The 22,439-nt window shown below is 47.4% G+C and overlaps 5 protein-coding genes across 5 annotated transcripts; 3 read left to right on the forward strand and 2 right to left on the reverse strand.

Moving 5' to 3' along the window:
• Positions 1-259: 259 nt before the first annotated feature.
• Positions 260-2,634, forward strand: N7457_008384 (putative C6 transcription factor (Leu3); the record flags this gene model as incomplete). Its single annotated transcript, XM_057179427.1, has 6 exons — positions 260-337; positions 420-856; positions 918-1,355; positions 1,413-1,681; positions 1,739-2,266; positions 2,321-2,634. The coding sequence occupies 6 exons, from the start codon at positions 260-262 to the stop codon at positions 2,632-2,634; spliced, it is 2,064 nt and encodes a 687-aa protein (XP_057027813.1).
• A 1,048-nt stretch (positions 2,635-3,682) lies between these two features.
• On the forward strand, positions 3,683-5,653 carry N7457_008385 (cytochrome P450; the record flags this gene model as incomplete). The annotated part of the gene is made up of 9 exons (XM_057179428.1): positions 3,683-3,931; positions 3,993-4,170; positions 4,216-4,393; positions 4,443-4,623; positions 4,673-4,789; positions 4,838-5,012; positions 5,076-5,120; positions 5,179-5,371; positions 5,479-5,653. 9 exons carry the CDS (start codon positions 3,683-3,685, stop codon positions 5,651-5,653), a joined length of 1,491 nt encoding a protein of 496 aa, XP_057027814.1.
• Positions 5,654-7,000: 1,347 nt separating this feature from the next.
• N7457_008386 (uncharacterized protein) lies at positions 7,001-9,622 on the reverse strand (the record flags this gene model as incomplete). The annotated part of the gene is made up of 1 exon (XM_057179429.1): positions 7,001-9,622. The coding sequence occupies one exon, from the start codon at positions 9,620-9,622 to the stop codon at positions 7,001-7,003; it is 2,622 nt and encodes an 873-aa protein (XP_057027815.1).
• Positions 9,623-12,888: 3,266 nt separating this feature from the next.
• On the forward strand, positions 12,889-14,955 carry N7457_008387 (serine/threonine-protein kinase; the record flags this gene model as incomplete). The annotated part of the gene is made up of 3 exons (XM_057179430.1): positions 12,889-13,308; positions 13,514-13,758; positions 13,809-14,955. 3 exons carry the CDS (start codon positions 12,889-12,891, stop codon positions 14,953-14,955), a joined length of 1,812 nt encoding a protein of 603 aa, XP_057027816.1.
• Positions 14,956-15,784: 829 nt separating this feature from the next.
• On the reverse strand, positions 15,785-17,696 carry N7457_008388 (Major facilitator superfamily domain general substrate transporter; the record flags this gene model as incomplete). The annotated part of the gene is made up of 5 exons (XM_057179431.1): positions 15,785-16,901; positions 16,956-17,173; positions 17,226-17,238; positions 17,298-17,397; positions 17,447-17,696. 5 exons carry the CDS (start codon positions 17,694-17,696, stop codon positions 15,785-15,787), a joined length of 1,698 nt encoding a protein of 565 aa, XP_057027817.1.
• Positions 17,697-22,439: the final 4,743 nt, after the last annotated feature.

Below are 22,439 nucleotides of genomic sequence, written 5' to 3' on the forward strand. Positions count from 1 at the left end.
GAATCCGACGGGAACTTAGATCTCGACCAGGAAAAACGTCATTCAGCCTGGCTTCTCTCGGGCGATCAAGTGGCATTGGAGAGGGTCAAGCCCAACCTTCTGAACCGATTCAGAGCACCGATAATGCTTCTGCTGGCATAAATCCCGTAATGGCGGGCGCAAATCAATTGCCTGTCTCAGTTGCCGCCGATGGCGTGCATGGTCGCAAACGCAATATGACCATTGCGGGGATGGACAGTTCCCGGGAAGTATCGAGGATATGGACGACAACGATGCGCGGGAGGAGAAGAGACGCCAACCCGTGAAGCGCGCTTGCAATGAGTGTCGGCAGCAGAAGGTAGGTCTAGCAAAGTTGCTGCAAAGTTTTTTTTTTTTTTTTTTTGCCCGTGCGTTGGCTAACAATGTTCGGGTTGCGACAGCTTCGATGCGACGTCATTCAGGATCCATGGAGCGATTGTTCGCGATGCCGTCGACTGAGGCTTGATTGTAAAATCGAGTCAAATTTCAAACGTGTTGGCAAGCGCAGCCGCAATGCGGAGATGGAGAGGGAGATAATGGAGCTCCGGAAGCAGATTGCCACTGGCCAACATGTCCCTGGAATGTCTCAACAGCAGCAAACATTGTCAGGAGGACAATTGACTCCCAAGCAAGAATCGAATCAAGTCAGTCCTGCGGTCTACCAAACTCCATCCGCCATGTCCGCCGATCAGTACATGGGATCGCAAGAAGCTGTTGCGTCCCTCTTGGACCTGCGTTCGGGCTTCGACAGTACCAATTTTATGAGGAACGGCGCACAAATCAAACGAATTGAAGATGTCATGATTGGTCCCGAGAAAGTGGCGGAACTGTTCAATTTGTGAGTCCTTGGCTCTGCCGAGTCTTGTTAACGAATGATCTAACTTTTGTTCCTTGTCAAGATTTTTCACATATTACCACCCTTTCCTCCCGTTTTTGGATCGAAAGCAGTCGCCCGACGACTATTATAATTCCTCTTCATTACTCTTTTGGACAATCATCAGTGTCGGCGCACGACGCTATCAGGGCGATTCTAATCTGTTAAATTCTCTTGCTGGTCCTGTCAGCCGGCTTGTCTGGAGCACTTTGGCAGATATCCCCCAAAGCTATCATGTTGTCAAGGCGCTCGCTTTACTATGCTCATGGCCGTTCCCCACAAGCAGTACCTCAACCGATCCAACGTTCATGTTGTGTGGAATGATGGTACAGGTTGCGATGCAGCTTGGTCTCCACCGGCCGTCTTACGCGCAAGACTTTAGTAAGTTCCGAGTAGAACTTATGGAGGATGAGTTGAGAGACAAGGTGCGAACATGGGCCATTTGCAATATTGTTGCTCAAAGGTATGTAAAAATCGAGTATCGATTTTCATTTGCGTGTGACTTATGTTTTCTTCGCAGAGTTTCCACCGGCTATGGACAGCCATCATCCACTCTTTATGACTGGACATTGTCCTCGAGCGATTCACTAGACCCTAGCTTCAAGCTTCCAGAAGATATCAGGCGAAGATTGGAGATTGAGAAGTTTTGTGACAGGATCACTAGAGCACTTTACACAAACCGACGCGATCCTGTTGGTTTGACTAGTGATCATGAACGTTCCACAATGATTTCTTTTCTCTCCAGAGACTTTGAGGAGTTAGAAGAAGAACTCAAGCAGCAGAATGACTGTATGCTTTTCCCCGGTGGTCTGGAATCTAATACGGACGCGAACTAACAGAAACCAGGTATCACGAACTTGTTCCTTCATGCCGGAAACCTCCATTTGCATCTTTCGGCCTTCTTTGACGAGCCGAGTGCAAAGAATTATCGCGAGCGCGTCTCATCACTCTATGTCGCAACGACAACGTTCCTCGAAGTTGTCTTAAACCTCGAGACTGAGGTCGGCCCAGTCCTGTCTTACACCCCGTACTATGTTTATCAGATGATGGTAGCCGCCGGCTGCACCCTGCTGAAGCTATGCAAAAGCTTCTTCGCCTCCCACATAGACATGGACTACACCAAACACCTATTCAACCGTACAATCTGGGCCATCCGAGGAGTTTCGGCGTCCAGTAATGATCTTCCCGAGCGCCTTGCTGAAGTCTTGGCCCAGATGTGGAGACTGGGAGGAGCCACTCAACGGTCTACCAACGGTACCGATCTTGATGACTCTCTGCGGCTCAAAGTACGCTGCCGGATGAGTATGTCTTTACTTTTTGACTCTGTGTGGCGTTGGCGGGAAGATGCCCGGACAAAGGACCGAAACCTTGAAGGTCAGTATCATTTCCATGATTTTGAGAACACTCTCTAATTTTTTTGACATTTAGCCTATTTGAAAAATCCAACAAACCCTGACTCGGCGGCTGATTCTTCGGTCGCTTCGTCCGTTGGGCCTCTACACCCAGCTACAGCCACCCCTGGAATCTCCGGGAATGATCCAAGCCTTGCCCCGGCACCTCTATTGTCCCAGGCTACTCTTGGGATTCAAACACCCACAACCCAACCCAGTGGTCTTCCAAGCGGTCTCGTTGAACCAAACTACGAAGTCTTTGATCCGTTGAACTGGCTGCTTGACGGTCTGGTAGACCTGCCTTATTCATACTCAACTATGGGCGGAATGGAACCTCAGGGCATTGCTTAAATTTTGGCCTTTGCCTAATATTCTCCTGGCGTTATTGTTGGGCTCTCTTTCTCCCTTTTGCCGGCGTGGCTTGCGTGCTTGTATCATTATACCACATTCGATCGCTGATACCTCTTGGCGAGTTTGTTTTGTTCTGTGTCCGTCTATATTTACGAATCCTCTGTACGATGTCCTCGATTTATATCTCTATCAATATGATGCTATGTTGGGCCCCAACCGTTTCTCTAGTCATGCGAGTTTGATTTTCGTGAAGGAGTATTGGGACAATATCGAGGCCTCGGAGACAACGGAATAAGAGCATGACTAGCGTGATCCCTCTTTGATGCGAGTGTCGATCACCTGCCTCAATGGGCGATAGGCCTATGTGATACATGCATATATACCTGGGCTGTCACTATAGCCCTGTCTCTGCTGTAAGATGTGATGAGATGGAATGGAGGCCAGATGAGCGACCCTTGGTGGATGTAGACTCGGTACAATTGATTAAAGAATTCGTCCACCAAGCGCTGGAAGGGAAAAGCAAGTGAGCTAGAGAATTTCGTGGTCTTTGGAGAGAGCAACTAATCACAGGCTTCAACAAGCAAGCTATAGAGGCAGATATAGGAACAACAACCTATGGAGGCAGCAAGTACATTCTGCATGTACGTATATCACACCGAATTATTCTTTGTCGCATCTTTTTGCAAGCCCGGATTTGCTCCGCGTAATCAATCAGCTCAATATTGGTCTCTTCCATTGCAATTATAGGCGAAAGCTACTTAAACTCGATCACCGCTGGTCTCTTTGTCTGTCAATACAATCCTCACCTCATTCCTCGCTTTCCTATCTTCGACAAATGATGAGTTTCCTATATACCCTCAATTGGAGCGAGGAACTGAATCTTCGTGTTTCAACCATGGTGCTATGTCTATTTATCTCTATATTTTGCTTTGTGGTTGCAGCCGCTTTAGCTGTGACTTCATCTCGCCTGGCCAATGTTGGTGATCTCCCCCATTCCTCTTTGACTCTGGTGACGAATGACCAAAGTACAAAGTCAAGATATTAAGATATGGGCCGGCAGAATCACGTCTCTTTCCCAGCGCGCAAAGACTATCTCTCGATCCTATACCAGCAGTATAAATTTGTCGTGGATGGGCCGGCAATTATAAAACGGGGCTATGAGCAATTCACCAACGGCTTATTCGAGATTCCACGGACATTTCGCTTTGGTCAGGTTATTCTATGCCAGCCGAAGTTGATCGAAGAGTTGAAAAATAAACGAAACTCACTGGTCTCGCCTGAGCCGTGGGTTGATCAGGTGGGCATTGTCTTTTTGGGTTCTTTGCTTATGCATTTGTTAACTAGCAGATACGCTACAGCTGCTTCAGGTCTCTCATGTCATGCCTGGCTATTTTCCCAAAGGAGGATGGCCCAAAATTGCCAAAACTACGCCTGGCGTGATTCGTGCTACGGTTTCTAAGAACCTGCATCGGTATATGCCTTCGATGAACCAGGCGATTGTCTCCCACCTGAAAACTCTAGACTTTAGCGGCGAGGGTGAGTACTAGTTTATCGCGAAGGTCATTGCTGATGCTGGATTAGAATGCAACATTGGCTGTTTTGATTTGGCATATTCGATCGTAGCTCGCAGTGGCAGTTTTGCTCTTGTCGGCTCGCGGCTTTCCCAGGATGAGGAATATCTCAAGGCTGCCAAGGATCACATTTTGGGGATGATAGTGACCGCTCGCTTACAATTTCTTGTTCCGGAATGCTTGAAAGGGTGAGTGCATGTTGCGTTGACTAAATCGTTGGGACTAACAAAATCATAGATACATTGGGGGGTTGGTCAGTCGTCTCGCTACCCTCGGGACTAATTGGGATATGAACGCCTCGCGTAAGATTTTACTCAAACACTTCGATGCACGTGCAGCAGAGTATCACGCCGAGATATTTAGTGAGAACGGAACTCGAACTCCCGGTGAGACCAAGATCGATGAATCGGACAAGCCGGTATGTCTTTTGTGTTTGTTGCCCAGACTGGTGCTAAAACAATCTAAAGATTGAGATCTTTCGTTGGATGTATGAAGCGTGTATGCTTCGAGACAGGTGGACATACACAGAGGTGATAGGCGAGATCTTACTTCTGCAATTCGCCTTCATTTACACCACGTCTTATGTGAGTGAACAAAACCATCATTCATGTACTGATTTAACCCCCAATCAGGGGCTATACGGCGCCCTGACCGAGCTAGCCCGAAGACCCGAGTACATTACACCCCTGCGCGAGGAGATTGATATGTTTTTCTCCAAAATGGGTCCAACCGTTGCAGCCTGTGATGGAATGGTCCGGATGGACAGCTTCTTGAAGGAGTGCCAACGGCTACATCCCCCATCAGCCCGTACGTCACCATATCAACCCCTGGGCGATGTACATAGCTAATGCAGCAAATGCGAATGCATAGTCTCAGCCCACCGGGTCTGCATCAGTGACCTCAAATTTTCCAACGGTTTGTTCTAGCAAGCACACACCAAAGAACATATTGACCAAGTCCATGCCATAAACAGGTATCACACTCAAGCAGGGCTCCCACGTTGCCGTCCCAAGTGGAATCATCCAGCGCTCCAACGAGTACTATGTGAACCCAGACACCTTCGATGGGTTCCGGTTCATCAAGCATGCAGCGGCTGGGCGCAAGGATTCTCGACTGGTCGACCTGAGTCCTGACTATTTGGTTTTTGGCATGGGCGCGCATGCCTGGTAAGTTTTTCTCCCCTCCCTTTTGTTTTTGTTTTTTTTTCCCTCGCGTTCATGTTTCAAATCCAACCGTCCACACTGCATCGGCTGACTTTAACCCGTGTTTGTAGTCCTGGACGATGGATGGCCAGCGCGCTCATGAAACTCGCATTCGCGCATATCCTCAGTCGCTATGACATCCTCCTGCCCGACTCGTCATCCGGTCCGTTGACAGGCTCACTTTCATTCGAGGAGTTCTATGTACCCAACTTCGGGCTGAAGATCACTCTGCGCCAGCGCCGGTGAAAATATTCCCGGGAGCGTCCACAGACGCCGGTGGGATTCTGATTGTATTCTCAACTGGGACATATTCGTATCTGCACATTGGGAAATCCTCCGTAGCAAATCTAAGAACTGATTTATGTTCACAGGCAACATAACCTGCCCTTTTGGGTTGTCCGATAAGATAAGCCCACTTATCAGCCCCGTCTCGACGTCTCCCATTCCACCTTAACTACTCCGTACATGTACATGTGGTTATGGCTTCATCAACGCCCAAGAAATCCCGGCCTCTTATCATCACACATAAACGCGCCATTGTGCCAATCTCTAGTTCAACCAGAGTATCCAAAGTTCTCAATCCCAGCGCCAGGCCCGCAGGGACATGCATCAAACGATCTCACGAAGAGGTCGCCAGCAAGAGAATTAAACCTACGGATTCAAGGGCACGTAACAAAAGCCCAAGTGAAGATGAAGAAGAAGAAGATTACAAGCCGCCGCGCTTCGAAGTCTCGTTCTCTATGCCGCCACAGCCCTTCCTCGATCCGCCGACCTGGGAGGCGATGCTCAAGCGCAGTCGTGAGAAAGCAGTACAGTCAGTAGTGGATGCGCCGGACTCTGACGCGGCCCAGGGAGAGGAATCGGCGGAGAGGTCGAGACAACGGGTGGAGCGCGAGATGGAGTATGGATCTATGGCTATCCGGGGCCGGTCGAGTGTGCGGGGGCGTGGGAAGAGAGGTCGGGGAAGTGGGAATGTCTATTGGGGCGGTAGGCATTGATGTCTACGGGGTATAGATGCGCTGGATGTGTCTTCAAGTCCGATATATACCTCTAATGCAAAGTATTCTAAGCTTTTTTATCCGAATATAAAACTACTTAATGCAAGTCAAGGTCGAAAATGCGATCGTAGGTTTCGACATATAGATATACCACAGTATTCTGTACATCGAATCTACGCATCCATAACTACATATGTACTCTTCTACATCCAGTACGCAGCCGAAAGGATTGCTTCATGGACCATCTTGTGTTACACGAAAGGCAAGGGATAGGTAGCTCTCCGATTGAGGCCTGAACTGACAATCAGGCTGGAAGATCGATACATATGCCAGACAGAAAGCGTATGATACATCTCAAAAAAGCCAACAAAAGCTGGAATAAAGCAGGAAAGGAACAATGGAATCATCATGGGCTCATGTTTCGTAATCATCATAGATCTCATATCAATAGATCGTATCAGGGCATCAAAAAAATTGTGTAAACCAAAAGAAAAACAGGGGAAATGATTCCCAGATGCATCGTAAAATCGTCGGGTGAGTGTTTGAAATTCGTGAAACATATCCAATCATTTAAATATGGGCATAACACATTCAATCATATCATGGCCACTCCGGCCGTAGGACTAGCGCTCGACGCTATGTAGACAGGGCCACCGATACTTTGCTTGAGAGTTTCCCTTCGCATAGCCCGTTTTCTCTCGTCGCGTCGCTGACGCGCCCGTCGCAGACGATTTCGCATATTGCGCCACGAGATTGACTGCAGGTGAAGTCCCCAGCGAGAGAGAGTCCGGAAGTGAGTCGGGGTGAGTGGAGATCCACTTCGGAACATGCCTTGGTCAACCAAACTACCGTTACTGGTCATTCCATTGAGCAAACGCTTCATTTCCGGGCCCCGGTGGGCCAGAGCAGGTGGACCTTGGAAGGCAATGCGCCGCTGGGGCAGGCCTAGAGAGTTGTTGACAATCCAGGATTCATCGTGTCGTGGAGAAGGTTGCCGCGTTGGCGAGGGTTCCTTCTCTGGTGACCCGGGTATGTCTTCCCAGAACCCGCGCGGTCGCCAAAATGGATGCAGACGACTGTCCATTTCCATGCCTGCGGTTCGGTTCTTCGCCGATTTCATGGAGCATGATCGTGCTAGACTGTTGAAAGAATCTGACCGAGGACGTGAGCTCCAGGGACGACGAACGGAGCCCCATCGTCGACCAAGGCCTTTGTTTTCATCTTGGGCGTCCTGCAAGGGAATTGGAGGAAGGGGTTTACCAACGGGGGGTTTGGGTGGAGGACGGGGGTTCCTCAAAGGAGAGTCGACTTTCGTCAAATTATTGACAGGTATGCGAGGGGAGCCATTGGGAATTTCAAGCGCTTGGAGAGAGCGTCTGGGAGCCTGCACCCTAGGATCAACAAGCAACAGTGATCGGTTGTTGTGTGAGAACAGGCTGACGGCAGTAGCCTCTTGAATTTCGACAGGTCCAGGAGAATACGAAGGAACCGACCCTTGGGTAAAAGGCAATGAAGGTGGACGCAGCGTTACCATATCACTATTGGAGGCACAAAAGAGGATACTTGGTATCTCGAGTGAATCATGACGGTTAGGCGAAGCCAAAATATTGTGGCGAGGTGGAGACAGAGGCTGATTCTCGAGACCCTTTTGCATCTCCTGGTCCATGGCTAGATTGTGGCTGCGCAGACTATCGGAAGTGAGAGACGTCGCGCGAGAATTATTTCGGCTCGTTGGTGCAGAAAGCGAGGAGCTTCGCCGTGTTATGACAGGATGTTCCATGGGTCGACTTCGCAGACTGTTGGATGTGATAGAAGTCGTGCGAGAATTGTTCCGACTTGTCGGCGCCGATAGTGACGAGCTTCGCTGTGGTATGAAAGGACGTTCCATGGGCCGAATCTTCGAATCATTTTGAGATCTTATCGACATTGAATCGGATTGCTTGGTTTGCCGCGGTGCCGTTGAACGGCTTGATCGCCGAGAATCCGGTTTGGAAAAAGCATGGCTGTTAGGTCGGGACTTAAGGGACGAGGTTCTCTCGGGTATGACCACTACATTGATGGTTTCGATTTTGGGCTGCATTGCACTGTTGCTTCTCTGCGTCGAGAATGATATCTCTGATGATCTGCCTCGACAATCCTGATCAGAGATCCGAGCGTCCTTGTGAATCAGACGATGTTGTGTTTGTGAATCATAAGATGTGCGCTCGGATCTTGTGATGGGAGAGCTGACAGACCGGAGGGAGCTTCTCTTTTCGGTATGCCGAAGCATTCGTCGAGTTTGTCTAGGAGAGTCGATTATCATAGCCTCGACGGTGGATGTCGAAGAGATGACTGACAAAGGACGAGCATCGGATCCAGCCGACCTGGCCGGACCCTTTGGTGACGGCCACCCAATATTCTCACGGAACTGCTCCATCGAGGGACTTGCTTTGACTTGATTGCCATTCACGCGGTCTCGCAGTGCTTTTTCCCGCATCAACGAAGAATTTAGTTGCTCGATGTCTAGCGCGGTAATTTCTGGTTGATGGGCTAATTGGGTGTGGTTATGTGTAGTGTTTCGCTTGCCAGCTAACGGCGTTGGCGACCCATCGACCAGGCTTGCGGCCCAATCCCCATCAAAAGACTTGAATCCATCGTATCCTGCATCGCTTTGTTGAGAAGCAGATGGTGGCAACTTTGTATTTGCAAATTGTGAATGATATCCATTTGAGGCGTTTGGCTTTGATGGCTGTATCCTTTGTCTGGCTGGCTTCGCAATCTGAGACATGCGACCCGGAGTGTCCATATCTTCAGATGAGATACTCTCCAAAGCTGTCTGAAATGAATCGGCTCGAGACGAGGATGAGAAATAACTGAACTGGTTTAGGGTGGGTCGCTTATTCGAGTCTGTTCGAGGAGGTGTCACATCGGGAGTCGGAGGCTTAGAAGGACGGCGAGGAGTCAGCATTTCAGATGCTGGAAGGTCGGAGAGGGATGGTTCCATCTTCTGAGGTGTTCTTTCGTCAACCACGGCTTCTTCTGGGCCTGCACCCGGAGGAGTCAAGGGAGGCGCGGGCGTCGCAGTGAGTTTTCCATTTGGATCTGGGGAGACCGGTTGAACGATCTCGATGCTAGGAACAATTACACCCCGCCGAGGGAGTGTCTTGTGAGACCTCAGGAGAGGCCGTTCAACTGCTTGCGAATCCTCCGATGGCTCCATCACTTCCACACCCGGCATGTTGGGAACAGCAGACACAAGAGTTCTGCAAAACAGATCTAAGTGTGCACGGTCGCTTTTGTCGATTCAAAGGGTATTGTGATATCCTTTTGTGTCATAGTACTGATTAAAATGACTCGTTTGAGGGTTGCAAGGGTCGCATCGCGCGCGCAAGCACTCTGCGACCAGGCTGCAACCAATTGTCAAAGTCGATGAATCCCAAGACGCAAAGCCTTTGTTTCTGTGCGATGCAGGGGGGCCGATCGTCCGAGGTACATTCAAGTCAACGTTCACCACATTGGTTAAGGAAAGGTTCCGAGTGTGCATATGCTTTTGCGATTGAAGGCTCTTGTTGGCTCGACCTGCCTCTGTGTGATGTGAGCCGTAAGGGTGGGGACTAAGGATAATATTGGCGAGTGGCTGGGGAGTGTCCAGGCTCAGGCCTGGGTGGTTTTGTGTTTCAATCCTGTAGGCAAAGAAACAAGCCTTCCCCCAAAATAGCAGTAAAGGCAGATAACCCAATATCTACCTCCAGTGAAAGTTGGAAGAACAAGGCGCTGGGGGTGTTTGGTGCCACTTCCCGCTGCTTAGCGCTTCCTTCCCGTTCAAGCAAGGTTGATGCCTTGGAGCCTGATCCCGTTCCTTTATCACATTACTCACGCCTTCTGCTCGTTTAATGTGATATCTTCTTTCTTCGCGCGTTTCCGGTGCCATTTCGATCAGAAATCGTCAAACAAGCCGGTCGTTCTTATTTGCCCAAGCTTTGCCCTGATCTTGGAAGGTCGCTGATTACCCAAGCTCTAAACAGCCGTGGACTTTCCAAGGTTAGGGCATCCATGGATACTTTATACCTAATCTCACGGGTACCACAATTTGGGACCATGAGACCATGTTCGACGAGATCCTTACCTAAACTGGGGTATATCAGGTCGGCTTAAGATGAAAAGGCTTTCATGAGAGCCTAACGATAGTGTGCTAAAGAAGACATCTACGCTCATATTCTTTTACTGAAACAGAGACTCAGTCCAAAAAGTCATTCCTAGTCCCCACAATCAAGATGAAGAGGAAGCCGAGGGAGTTTAAAGAGATGAAGACTAATGGGTAGCTCTCACCTCAGCTGTTGGGAAATTCAAGAACCCCAGTAGGCCCGAGGGTATGATTGGAGGTAAATTTCGCCTTTGCATTGTGTCCTCGAGTCTTACCTCGGTTCTATATTGCATGATATCAGAGGAAGTTGTTTTGAACTACGCCGTCGGCTCCGACGTAAGTTTGAATGTGGCGTTTTTTGTTGACGAGTGTTCCTATACGCTGTATAGTCCTAATGTGCTTGATATTGGCTAATGCTCTTCAGCAAATCCTTTTGAGGTACATCAACCTTGGAATCTTCAATATCTCTGTAATATATTTTTGTCGCCTAATTGGGATCATCAAGACTGGATAGAACTAGCTGGCAGTTGGCAAACTATGCAGTAAAGCCAAACAAGCATTGAACCATTCAAATTCATGTCAATACTATTAAGTGTTCTTCTGTCTCAGAAAACGCATGAATAGACTACAATACCACGGTACAACAAGCTATAACGAGAATCGCGAAATGAGGATGTACATATTAATCCCTTGAGAACTAGAATGTAGGTCTGCAACGTGCATAAAGGGCCAGGCATGCCAAAGAAAGAGGGGAAAGCTATGAGATCTCAGGCCAATGGACATGATATGCATATGTATATTGATGTCATAGTATGTTCGGGTCTTTTGACAAGTTCAATGGGAAGGCTTTAGAACTTTGATGGCTCGGTGTATCTTGTGATAAACAGAGACTGGATCATCAATCAGTAAAAGAGATTTTCGAAAGCATGTTCCATAGCACTGGGCACCTGCAGATCGTGCAGTCGATCTATGTCATATTTATGTACTTTTGTATTGGGAGTTCCTTATAAAATCCGACGGAACGGTAGGTTCCACATTGTTGAGTGGAGATGGGAAAATGGGATATGTACTTGATAGCCTCATTATACGGTCATAGAAGCTTCTTATATTCTGGATAGGCTCTGCGTGCAAGGAAAAACACCGTGTGGGTACTCTGTACATGTTGCACTTGGCTTCCAAGCTTTTAGGCTTGAATTAATTAGCCCCTTCAAGACACCCGAGGGCAAAATGTGGAGCTATTTGCTTTTTTGTCCACTCCGTTTTCATTGCCCCGAGGGCCCTTTACGCCCAGTCGTCTACTCCGTATGCCCTCAGGGGGTTTTCTTTTGTGTGATCTTCACCGTCGTGGCCAGTGAAGTCAACAGCCCATTTCAATCTCTCAACTTGTTTTTGGATCAACCGGGGAACTTCGTATAATGATGTAGCTCTTACTCCTCACTTGGTACTGCGTACTCCGTACTCCGTATGTTTGCCCTTGATGCAGGCCTTTTTAAAATCCAACATTCCAGATCGGAAAGGGCTGAGATCTACGTCTTCATCTCAGAGCTTTCCGCACGAGTCAGAGGCTCAGAGCGTGGATATTCTCAACGGGCAATGCAACACTGGTATTACCAGTGGTAGAGTGACAATGTGAATCTGGAATTCCTAGTGCGATTCCAAGCACGATTCCAAGCATGTGGCAACAGGTGATGACGATATCAATCTCCACACAGCCGGGGTTGGAACTCAGGCCACAGAGGCCATTAGTTAGGGAAAGAACCTGGGTATCAGCGCATAGGACAGACATGACAGGATTATGAGGTACCTAGGTAGTCGTGATCCGTAGACAGCTGGTCATGTTGTTTGCAAGGTGGGAGTATGGGGGGTTTTGAGCCCCTGGGGTCCCAATAAGGAGATAAGGAGAACCGAGTTAATTATACTCCATAGAAACTGGATATGAGAGACATTAAAGTCATAACTAGCACAGTCTCCTACAACTCAATAGATTGGGCTCATTAGCACAAGTGGATCAGTGGCGTAGCATGACGTCCTGGGATATTGAAGATGGTTGATCGCGAGTCTTGGCAGATGACATCGCAGGGAAGATCTCGCATTTCGTCATAGCTCTCCCCCGCCATCCATCTCCTTTCTCTCTCCTTTTTTTCTTCCGTGCATTTCGGGTGCTCTGCTCTTGTTCTATTCTCTTGGATTTTTCTGTGCTTTGTAGAGTTCTTCAGGAGGGTCAACCCGGTCTTCAATCTCTCTGAATCACACTCGTGAAAATCCCTGCTAAGGTCGCGACGTCTATCTCTCTATTCCTTTCTTCTCGGCCAACCGAAAACCATACACCTGTTTATGAATCACGATCCCTGTTCAGCATCATGAGTACGATACAGAATATCAAGAATTTCATTCGGCACGGCAAACAGGCCCGCCTTGTCACCCCTCACTCCGAGCCCACCACCGATGTTTCCACCATCCATGCCGAGCCGCAGCGCCAACCGCGCGGCCAATATTCTCCCGCCCTCGAAGCTTTTGGCCCGGAAGGCCGAGCCAATGCAGTTCACAAGCCCGACTCTCAGGTGCGACAGGATCGTTCCGTTGAAATCGAACGTCTAGTCGCAGAAGAGAACATGAATCGGTCGAAAATGCCCAAATACCCCGGTCTAGAACGCTGGATCTTGGTAGAGAAGATGGGTGATGGCGCTTTCAGTAATGTCTATCGTGCCAAGGATTCGACAACGGAATATGGCGAGGTGGCCATCAAGGTCGTCCGCAAATTTGAAATGAATAGTAACCAGGTAGGCTTTTTCTTTCTTCGTGTCATCTCCTGTGCTCTGTCAAAACATGGCCAATACGTTCTGTAGAACGATCCTCATTATCCAACGGTCAAAAAAGTCCCAAAGGCTGCGGAGGTGCGCAAAAAAATCCTGATGCTCTGCTTCGATTCGCGAAACTCCATACCTCCCCTGCCTTCATGTCATCGCTGACTCCATTTTTCAACAGCGAGCAAATATTCTCAAGGAGGTTCAGATTATGCGCAATCTTGACCACCCCAACATTGTCAAATTAATCGATTTCTCCGAGTCACGGCAATACTACTATATCGTCCTCGAACTTTGCCCTGGAGGTGAATTATTCCACCAGATTGTACGATTGACATATTTCAGCGAAGACCTCAGTCGTCATGTCATCCGTCAAGTTGCGGAAGCGATCGAGTATCTACATGAGACATCGGGTGTTGTTCACCGGTTTGTCATCCTCGGACCCCAATGAAAAATCGTCGCTAATCTCTTCACAGTGATATTAAACCAGAAAATCTCCTGTTCTATCCAGCCCCCCACGTTCCGAGCAAGAATCCCAAGCCTCAACAACCAGGGGACGAAGACAAGGCCGACGAGGGGGAATTCGTCCCCGGGGTTGGCGCGGGTGGCATTGGCAGGATCAAGCTTGCAGACTTCGGGTTGTCCAAGGTGATCTGGGATAGCCAGACGATGACCCCTTGCGGTACAGTCGGGTATACAGCTCCAGAAATCGTCAAGGATGAGCGATATTCTAAGAGTGTGGACATGTGGGCCATGGGATGTGTTCTTTATACCCTTCTCTGCGGATTCCCCCCCTTCTACGATGAGAGTATCCAAGTCCTCACCGAAAAGGTCGCGCGCGGCCAATACACTTTCCTGTCTCCCTGGTGGGACGACATTTCCAAGTCAGCTCAGGACCTGATATCGCATCTTCTCACTGTGGACCCCGAGAAGCGGTTCACTATCAAGGAATTCCTCGCACATCCTTGGATCCGAGGTACCGATGAGGAGACTACCGCCGCCGCAGACGCACCCCCTCTAGCAACACCTTACCTCCAAACCCCCGAAACGGGACCGCAACAACTCGACTCCTCCCGCGCCGAACACGGCCCCTACCAACCTGCCAGTGCCCGCTTCCTTGATCAACCATCTGTAACCGCAGAGCGCCGCATGGACTTCCGATCTCCCGGCGCTTTCAACCTTCGCGAAGTATTCGACGTCGGCTATGCAGTGCACCGACAAGAAGAGGAAGGAAAGCGTCGTGTGAACATGCGCCAGTCCAACCGCAACGGCACAGCAGGGTTCCAGTCGGCCCTCGGTGCTCTCAACGAAGGCTATGACGATGAACCCGAATACAGCCAGCGTCTTGGAGGCCAACCTCCAGCTAAAGTAGTCAAGAACCAAGGCGAAATGGCCGGAATGGAAGCCAAGCTCCGATCCACCAACCTCGGTGCCCAAAGTAGTGCCGCACAGGCACGGCAACAACCCCACCAACCGAAGAAACAAGGCTACGGGATGCACGACGCCAATGTGGCCAGTGCTGCTAGGAATTCGATCCGCAAGCCCCAGCAGCCATTTGAGCTTACTTTGAACGGTGCTACGCTTCTTGAGAAGCGTGGTCGTCGGAACCAACAGGTGGTATAGACAAGATGTATCTCCCCCATAAGGGCCATGATGTGATTTCTTCATAAATTCTTTGCACTTGTTGATGAGCGATATTTTCACGGACCTCTTACGCTTTTCTTTATTTGTCATCTCTTTACTGAATCAGTTTCATCGAGGAACTTGCATGCCACATGGTCACGATTGGAAAATGGGGGAAGTGGGTTCTCTTTTTGTCGTTTTCTCTTGACTTATTGCGGAGCTTTCTTGGAATGGAATGGAGTTTTATCTTCTGTTTCTTCTTTTCCTGTCTTTATCTTAGGGTTTACATATGCGTTAAGGATTGATCAAGCATATTTTTTTGAACGCTTTCAATAGTAATCGGGGTCCATCTTTTGCTAGTTCTAATGCAGCGGATTCTTTTGGTACTTGGTTAAATGTCTCCTAGTACATTCGCCCTTGGGCTGTCTCCAATGTAGACATACACCGGTGCAGGTCAGTACATATATTTGGAAAAAGAATTCCATATTACTCTTGAGTCTAGCAAAATACGCCGAGTAGATTGAATAATATTACCAGAAACATGTGATAGCATCAGAAAGCATAGAAAAAAGCATGAAATTGGTATCTTGGATTAGTAGCACTATGTTCAAGCTCCCCATGACCAAAGAGTCACGGTTCATTAGGAGACAGGTTTATATGATCTATATATCCCCCCGAATGTATTGGGGGAGGTCTATTAATCCATTGATCTCGCAATGGAAGAAAGAGCAGATCCACGATATGTGCATCTACCGTCATTTTTGGGGTGTGATTTCATCCTGCATTGCATAAAGCAAGTACAAGATAATCCGACAGGGTTTGAAGCTTCTTACAGAAACTGCTTGCCCCGAGTCTCGATGGGCAGGAGACACATTGCCACGAAGGAAGCCAGGATCAACGCGCCGGAGGCATAGATGGGCGCATTGGGGTCGGAGCTACCGGCGTAGATGGCGACGAGAGGTGCGCAGAGACCGGCGATACGGTTCAAGCAGCTGGAGATACCGGTTCCGGTACCGCGGAACGGGGCGGGGAAGGTCTCGGGGGTGTAAGCGAACAGGACACCGTACATGATGTTCTGGAAGAAGGCTTCGAGACAGCTGCACAGGAGCTGGATGTCGGAGTTGGTGGATGCGGTGAAGCAGAAGAGTAAAACACCGGTGATCAGAGTGGAGAAGGCCATTGTGCCTTTGCGGCCGATGTACTTGATCTCGACGGTCCAGCAGGCCAGGATGGAGCCGGGGAGACCGACGATGGAGGTGATGGCGTAGTTGCGGTAGGTGGTGTAGTTGGAGTTGGTCTCGCCGCCAGACTGGGAGAGGTACTGGGGCAGGAAGGCGTTGAAGAGAGGGTAGCCCATGCCGATGGTGGTCCAGCAGAACCAGAGGAGAGCGGTGTTGAAGCCCATGCGCTTGGTAGCGAAGAGAGGGGCGATGCGCTCCATGGAGAACTTGGAGAAGAAGCGGCCCACGATTTGGGTGTAGGTGAGTCCTGCGCTGCTATCGCTGACGTCGACGTGGCCGCCGATTTCGTTGAGGATTTCGTTGGTCAACCAGGTCTTAGTGCCGTTCTTGTAGGCGATGCCGTGGATCGAGGCAACGGCTTCTTCCTGACGTCCACGGGAGAGCAAGTACTTGGGGGACTCGTACAGGTGGAAGAAAAAGAATCGCAGAATGAACATGACGAAAGTGATAGCACCCAGGGTGACGACCAGGTAGCGCCAGCCCATGTTGTTCTCCTTCGTGCAGCCTTCATAATCAGTGCAGCTGAAGTTGGGAATGAAGGCCCAGGCAAGCAAACTACCGATCAGCTGGCCAACGGGCCACCAGACACTCAACATGGTCAACAGATTGCCAGAAACAAAAGGCAGGAACTCTAGGAAAAGAGCGCCGTCGACGGGCAGATTACCACCCACACCAAGACCCAAGCAAGCATACAGAGCACATGTGCTGTTCATGGTTAGCCGAAAGATCCAAAATGGCTATTTGGCAAAAATGACTTACCCGATCCAATTGGGACCGCCAGCGGCAGCCAGACCAAAAGCACCAGCCAAGAACAAAGTCATATTGAAAGCCAGACGACGGCCAACGATATCAGACGCAACACCCCAGAATGAGGCACCGATACAGAGACCCAAGAACAGAGCGCAGGTGGTGAAACGCACCCACGTACCGGAGAGTCCGAATTCATAGGAGATGGGGGTCAGGGTTAGGGCAACTCCCTACAGAGATGGTTAATTCCGAAATGATCTAGTTTGAGCATCAATTTCTCACCTGAAGCCAGAGGCTGAAGAAATTGTTAGTAATCTGATCAAATCTGTCCAGCTGTCTCAAATATCAACTTACTTGTCTGCAGTCCAACCAAATCCGCAAAGGAAGAACAGTTGCCACTGGTATTTACCCATGCCGATATCCGACAGGGCCCTATTGATCACCTTCGCCTTGCCTGTATCGAATTAGATGTGAAAGAAACCCCACGAACACGAGAAACATACGGTCATAGGCAGAATCGTGACTAGATGTGGCAATATCGGCCTCAACTTCTGCGCGGAGGGCTTCGAGGGTCAGAGTGGTCGAATCATTAGGCGAAGCGACACCATTTTCTGAAGAAGAAGCGCTATTAAACCCCTTGTTATCCTTCTCTGAGAGATCCGGTGAGTGGGCAGGTGCATCGGCAAGAGGAATAACAACACTGGGGAAGTTTTGGTTGTCCGTCTTAAACGGGTTGAATTTTGAGAATCCCATGATGGCGGTTTATTTGGCGCTTTGGATTTTTTCTTTCTTCTGGGAGTTGTTACTTTCCGGGTCTTGTCGCTTTTCGCACGTTCTCTATCGTTTCAAATGTCGCAAGGGAGAAGTGAACCGATTCAGGGTAATTCTACAGATGGGGGTGGAGCTGCACTGGGGTTCGATATCCGGGGCAATTCGCTGTGGGCAGACAGTGGCGCGAGGACAATGAATACTGCGGATTGCTGGTGGCTTTTATCGACTTGTCGCAATCGCTGGATTGTTTCGGGAATGCAAGATCGCTTGCTACTGAATAGCGTGGAATACCTTGGGACGAATTCTTTTTTTGATCTCAGGTGAGCAGGAAGGATCCAAGAGAGTGCATCAATGGTTTGGCCTCAAAGATATGAGATGAGAAGCTAGGGAACAAGGTCCTAGCAGAACAAAAAAGTAGAGACAAGCTAAGGATAGCTCTACCTCTCGATGGGTTAAGAGGGAAGGGGAGTAGAAAGATTGACGGAAAAGGAAAGAGAAAAAAGGGAATGAGGTGGGATGCTACAGTTGCTATATACCACGTTTGGCGCATCCCATCTCATCTTCCCGGTTTTTTTTGCTTTCTTTTTTTCCCCAATACTTTCATGGTGCAAGCTGCGATAGAGCCATAATTGGCTGAGGCCGAAGAGCGGGACTCCGAGGAAAAGCAATCTGACAGGATATAAAATACATATACAAAATGGTAATGATAGTACCGGAAATGGGACTTCAGACCGGAACTGGGGTGCGGAGTATGGAATATTGGAGTAGAACATATCATTCTGGGCTGTAGTAAGTCATAAAGCATTGGAACATACCTAAACACTTAACATGTATGTGTGGCAGAGGAATGTTAGATCTTGCTCAAGGAGTACGATATACGCAATGGGTATTGATATAAGCAAATCTCATATAATTCAAATCCGCACAGGGCATAGCTTGAAATCTCAGGCGTTAGTGACTAAGGGCCGCTTTTAGCCCTGTAGCACGGTCTTCATTTGTAGTACGGTCTTCGTTCAACGACCTGGGTAGTACGGGGTATAATACTTCGTGTGGGCACATGTTATTCAATCTCAGGGATTTCTCTAAGTAGGTAGATATAGGGATTGAATCAGAACACAACCAGTTGCCATAGAACTTGGTAACATATTGTATCAACAAAAGAGTCGGGGCATGGCGAGTTAAGCTAAAGCAGGAGCCCCATTGGCCCTCACGATCCACCAGGAAAATTTTTGCCGGAAGCCCAACGTGCCTCGCCTCTCCGATGTTATACGGAGTACTCCGTCCTCTTGTTTGGGGGCAAAATATGGAGTACTCCGTACCTGAGATCAGGGAACCGCATGCGAGGTCCCAGCTGAAACGTCATGCTGTTACCCCATAGATCGCACCTTGTGCTTTACTCTTTCGTTCCCTTCGGCTATTGAAGATATGGTTTTGTAGGTTAAAAATGAGTCAGACGCCACAATCTCAGATCCTACTGAAGAAAAAAAGAAGAAAAAAGCATCGAATCACTGCGCGCCGTTCGCGCTCGAGACGCGCCGGTCGTAATATGAGTCTTGGCGGAGGTACATCTATGCCGCATTCAGAATGATCGTTGGGATCAATTCTCACATAAAATGAAATGACCCTCTACACCAATCACAGCCCTCTAAAAGGGTGGTAGTTTTGTTGCTTTCCACGGATAAATTACCCCCTTCATCCATTCTAGGGTAAGCTCGGTGATGAGGCCATATTATCAAGTGGTGATCACGGCTCCTCTACTTGGCTTCCCGAGAGATAGAGAGCTGTCCTCCGATTGTATCGAGTTCATTGTGTTGGGAATGACTCTCGGCTAAAACAAGACCTGGAAGATATCCGAAGCGAAAGTCTATTAGCAAAGTAAATCCAGGCACAAAACTCTGTAAAAATGGAACTCCACTGAGGGATATGTTTTTGTTTGCTAATTAACCTTTCGCTATGGAGTACTTGTTTCTGGACTACGGACTACGGACTACGGAGATGCTCCGGTCCAAATGATTTCCTCCGATAGCCCTACATCGTGCTGATTTAGGTACAGAAGTTACTTCCATGATGTGATATTGTATTGAAGTCCCTTGGAAGTACAATAAACTCCAACTTCTATATAACTACAGCATTTGTTGCCACAGCTGAACACCTTTCTCAAGGCAGATGAACTAAAAAAAAATAACGAAACTTTCAAAAATTGTTCAAGTCGTGCACTAACCGGCCCCTAAAATTTTATACCAAAATTACGGACCCTCGCAAGCGAGGGTCCGCCACCTAAACCGTACATCCCACCCAAACCGTACATTCTTTCCATATCCTACCCTCTCACTTTGATCATAAACCATACCACTAAAAATGCCTAAAAACAATAAGGAGATAGAGGATCAGCTTCTCAAAGCTCTCGAGTCTCTCTCTAAGCAGTCTAAACCTAATATCGCGAAAACTGCGCGAGAATTCGCGGTTCCTATGAACCGACTACGACACCGCTAGAAAGGAGGAAAGTCGCTTTTTCAACGATAACCTAATGGTCGGAAGCTTAATCCTACATAGGAGTAAGCTTTGCGGGACTATATCGACTACTTTGATACGGTCGGAGCCTCGATAAACCGCCGTTAAATTACTATAGTAGCCAATTTAATTCTCGAAGAAGACTATTATAATAAAACTATAGCACCTCTAATAATTAGTGACTACTAGCTATAACGCTTCCTTAAACGCAATCCTAAGTACTATATACGACGACGGCGAGCTCTTAATATTAAGCGAGCTACTACACTTAACAAAACTATAGTTAAGAGATAGTTTAATAATTATTAGCGCGTTATATCTAAATATAGTATATACTAATAAGATATCTATAATTTCGATAAAACTAGCTTTTAAATTAGTGTCGGACGTAATTAATTTATTATTATTAGGTATCTAAAAAAGAAGCTATTTAATAGATCTATTACTAATTATAAATCTATTACTATTTTAGAGGTAGTTTCTACTAATAGTTTTACCTATCTACTACTTATAATTCTAAGTACTCGATAGGCTTTACTACGCTAGTTTAATATTATTAAAGGTAATAAGTATATTTCTATAACTAATACCGGATATATTAATAATACTCTAGTATATTAGTAGATCTAACTCTTCTATAAATAGATAATTAGTCGAATAATTAGAAGGAAAAGACTTATTTTATATAACCGTTTTAGGTCGTATTTAATACGCTAATTTATTAAATTTTATAAGAAGAATAATATTATTTTATTCTTCTTACTCTCGTATACTAGTTATATACTATAGCCTCTTAATATCGGGGTATTTAGTATATATAAATATTAGTATAGTAAGGCTATAGAAGCTACTATAATAACTAGATACCGTAAATTCTTAAAGGACGAGTTTTTATACTTAATTAGAGAAATTAGACGAAAAACCTTCTAGCCGAATATAATTAAGCTTAGGTTTAAATTAACTAGCCTTTAGCCTATTAATTCTAAGCTTATTACGGATAAGTTAGAGTCTTATAATCTATATAATAATAATCTCCCTTAGTCGAGAACACCCTTAACTACCTCCTAAAACTCTGAGTTTAGTACTCTAAAAACTACTAGTAAAGTAAGAAGGATAAGCGACTAGCTTAACTAGTTAGATCCGGGGAGTTAGAGGTTCAAAAGGGCACTAGAAAAGCTTTAAAAGTGTGCTAAAGTGTAAGCTATACTAGCTCACGAACTACAGCGGGAATTCGACTTAATAAGTGCTATTATAGGTGCTCGCCACGCCCGATATAATACTTCTCGGCGCTATACCTAGATAACTGGTATTATTAACTCATCCTAAGTCAAAGAGATAAAGCGAAAAGAGTTCAAATTGACTAAGAAAGCTAATTAAGATAAAACGAGGCGGAAGTGGAAGAAGGTGTTGATCGAAATCAGGAAGCATGGGCGAGCACAAAAACGTAAGGGAAATTGATATAATCTTATATACTAATAGTCAAATGGTGAATTGATTTATCTATGATTTTTAAACTATTAATTTCCTATATTATTATATAGAAAATGGTAGTTAAGGTAAAATGTAGGAAGAATGTACGGTTTGGGTGGGATGTACGGTTTGGGTGGCGGACCCTCGCTTGCGAGGGTCCGTAATTTTGGTATAAAATTTTAGGGGCCGGTTAATAGCCGAAAGTGTTACTTTTCACTAACTACGGCATTTGACTAGAGTCCCAACTAAATATCCAACTCCACACTGCGCAAGCCCCATTGGCGGTTAGCGATAGCCAGTGCATTATGTACGGCTTTTGACTAAATACGAACTCTATAAATCGATATGTATCTGAAATCTTGCTACCTTGCAAGTCTTCTCTCTCAAGCTCGGCCGCAATTAAATTAAACAAGCCGCCTGCCGATCGCGACAAAATGCCCGTTCGACTATGTAACAGGCGGAAGGAGATCCCTAGCCCACCAGTGACTCAGGTACTCTATGTAAATGAAGAGCTAATCAAAAGAGGCTAGACAGTCTCATTTCAACTAGGCCACAATAAGAGGTGGTAATCAAACTCTCCGATTGCTAAAAGGTCTTCTTGCTAAACGACAACCTAAAAACCACCCTATCTCTTGGCACGAGAAGTTGGCTTGTTGCAGTCACCGAAAACATAGCTATTTGCTAACGAGTTTTATCTGTTATTTACCGAAAGCCCAAGTAGTGCTCACACTTAACCTCCGATGG

This window comes from Penicillium paradoxum, assembly GCF_028828445.1.
Source record: "Penicillium paradoxum strain IBT 22861 chromosome Unknown utg000007l_segment0_segment0, whole genome shotgun sequence".
Lineage (NCBI taxonomy): Eukaryota > Fungi > Ascomycota > Eurotiomycetes > Eurotiales > Aspergillaceae > Penicillium > Penicillium paradoxum.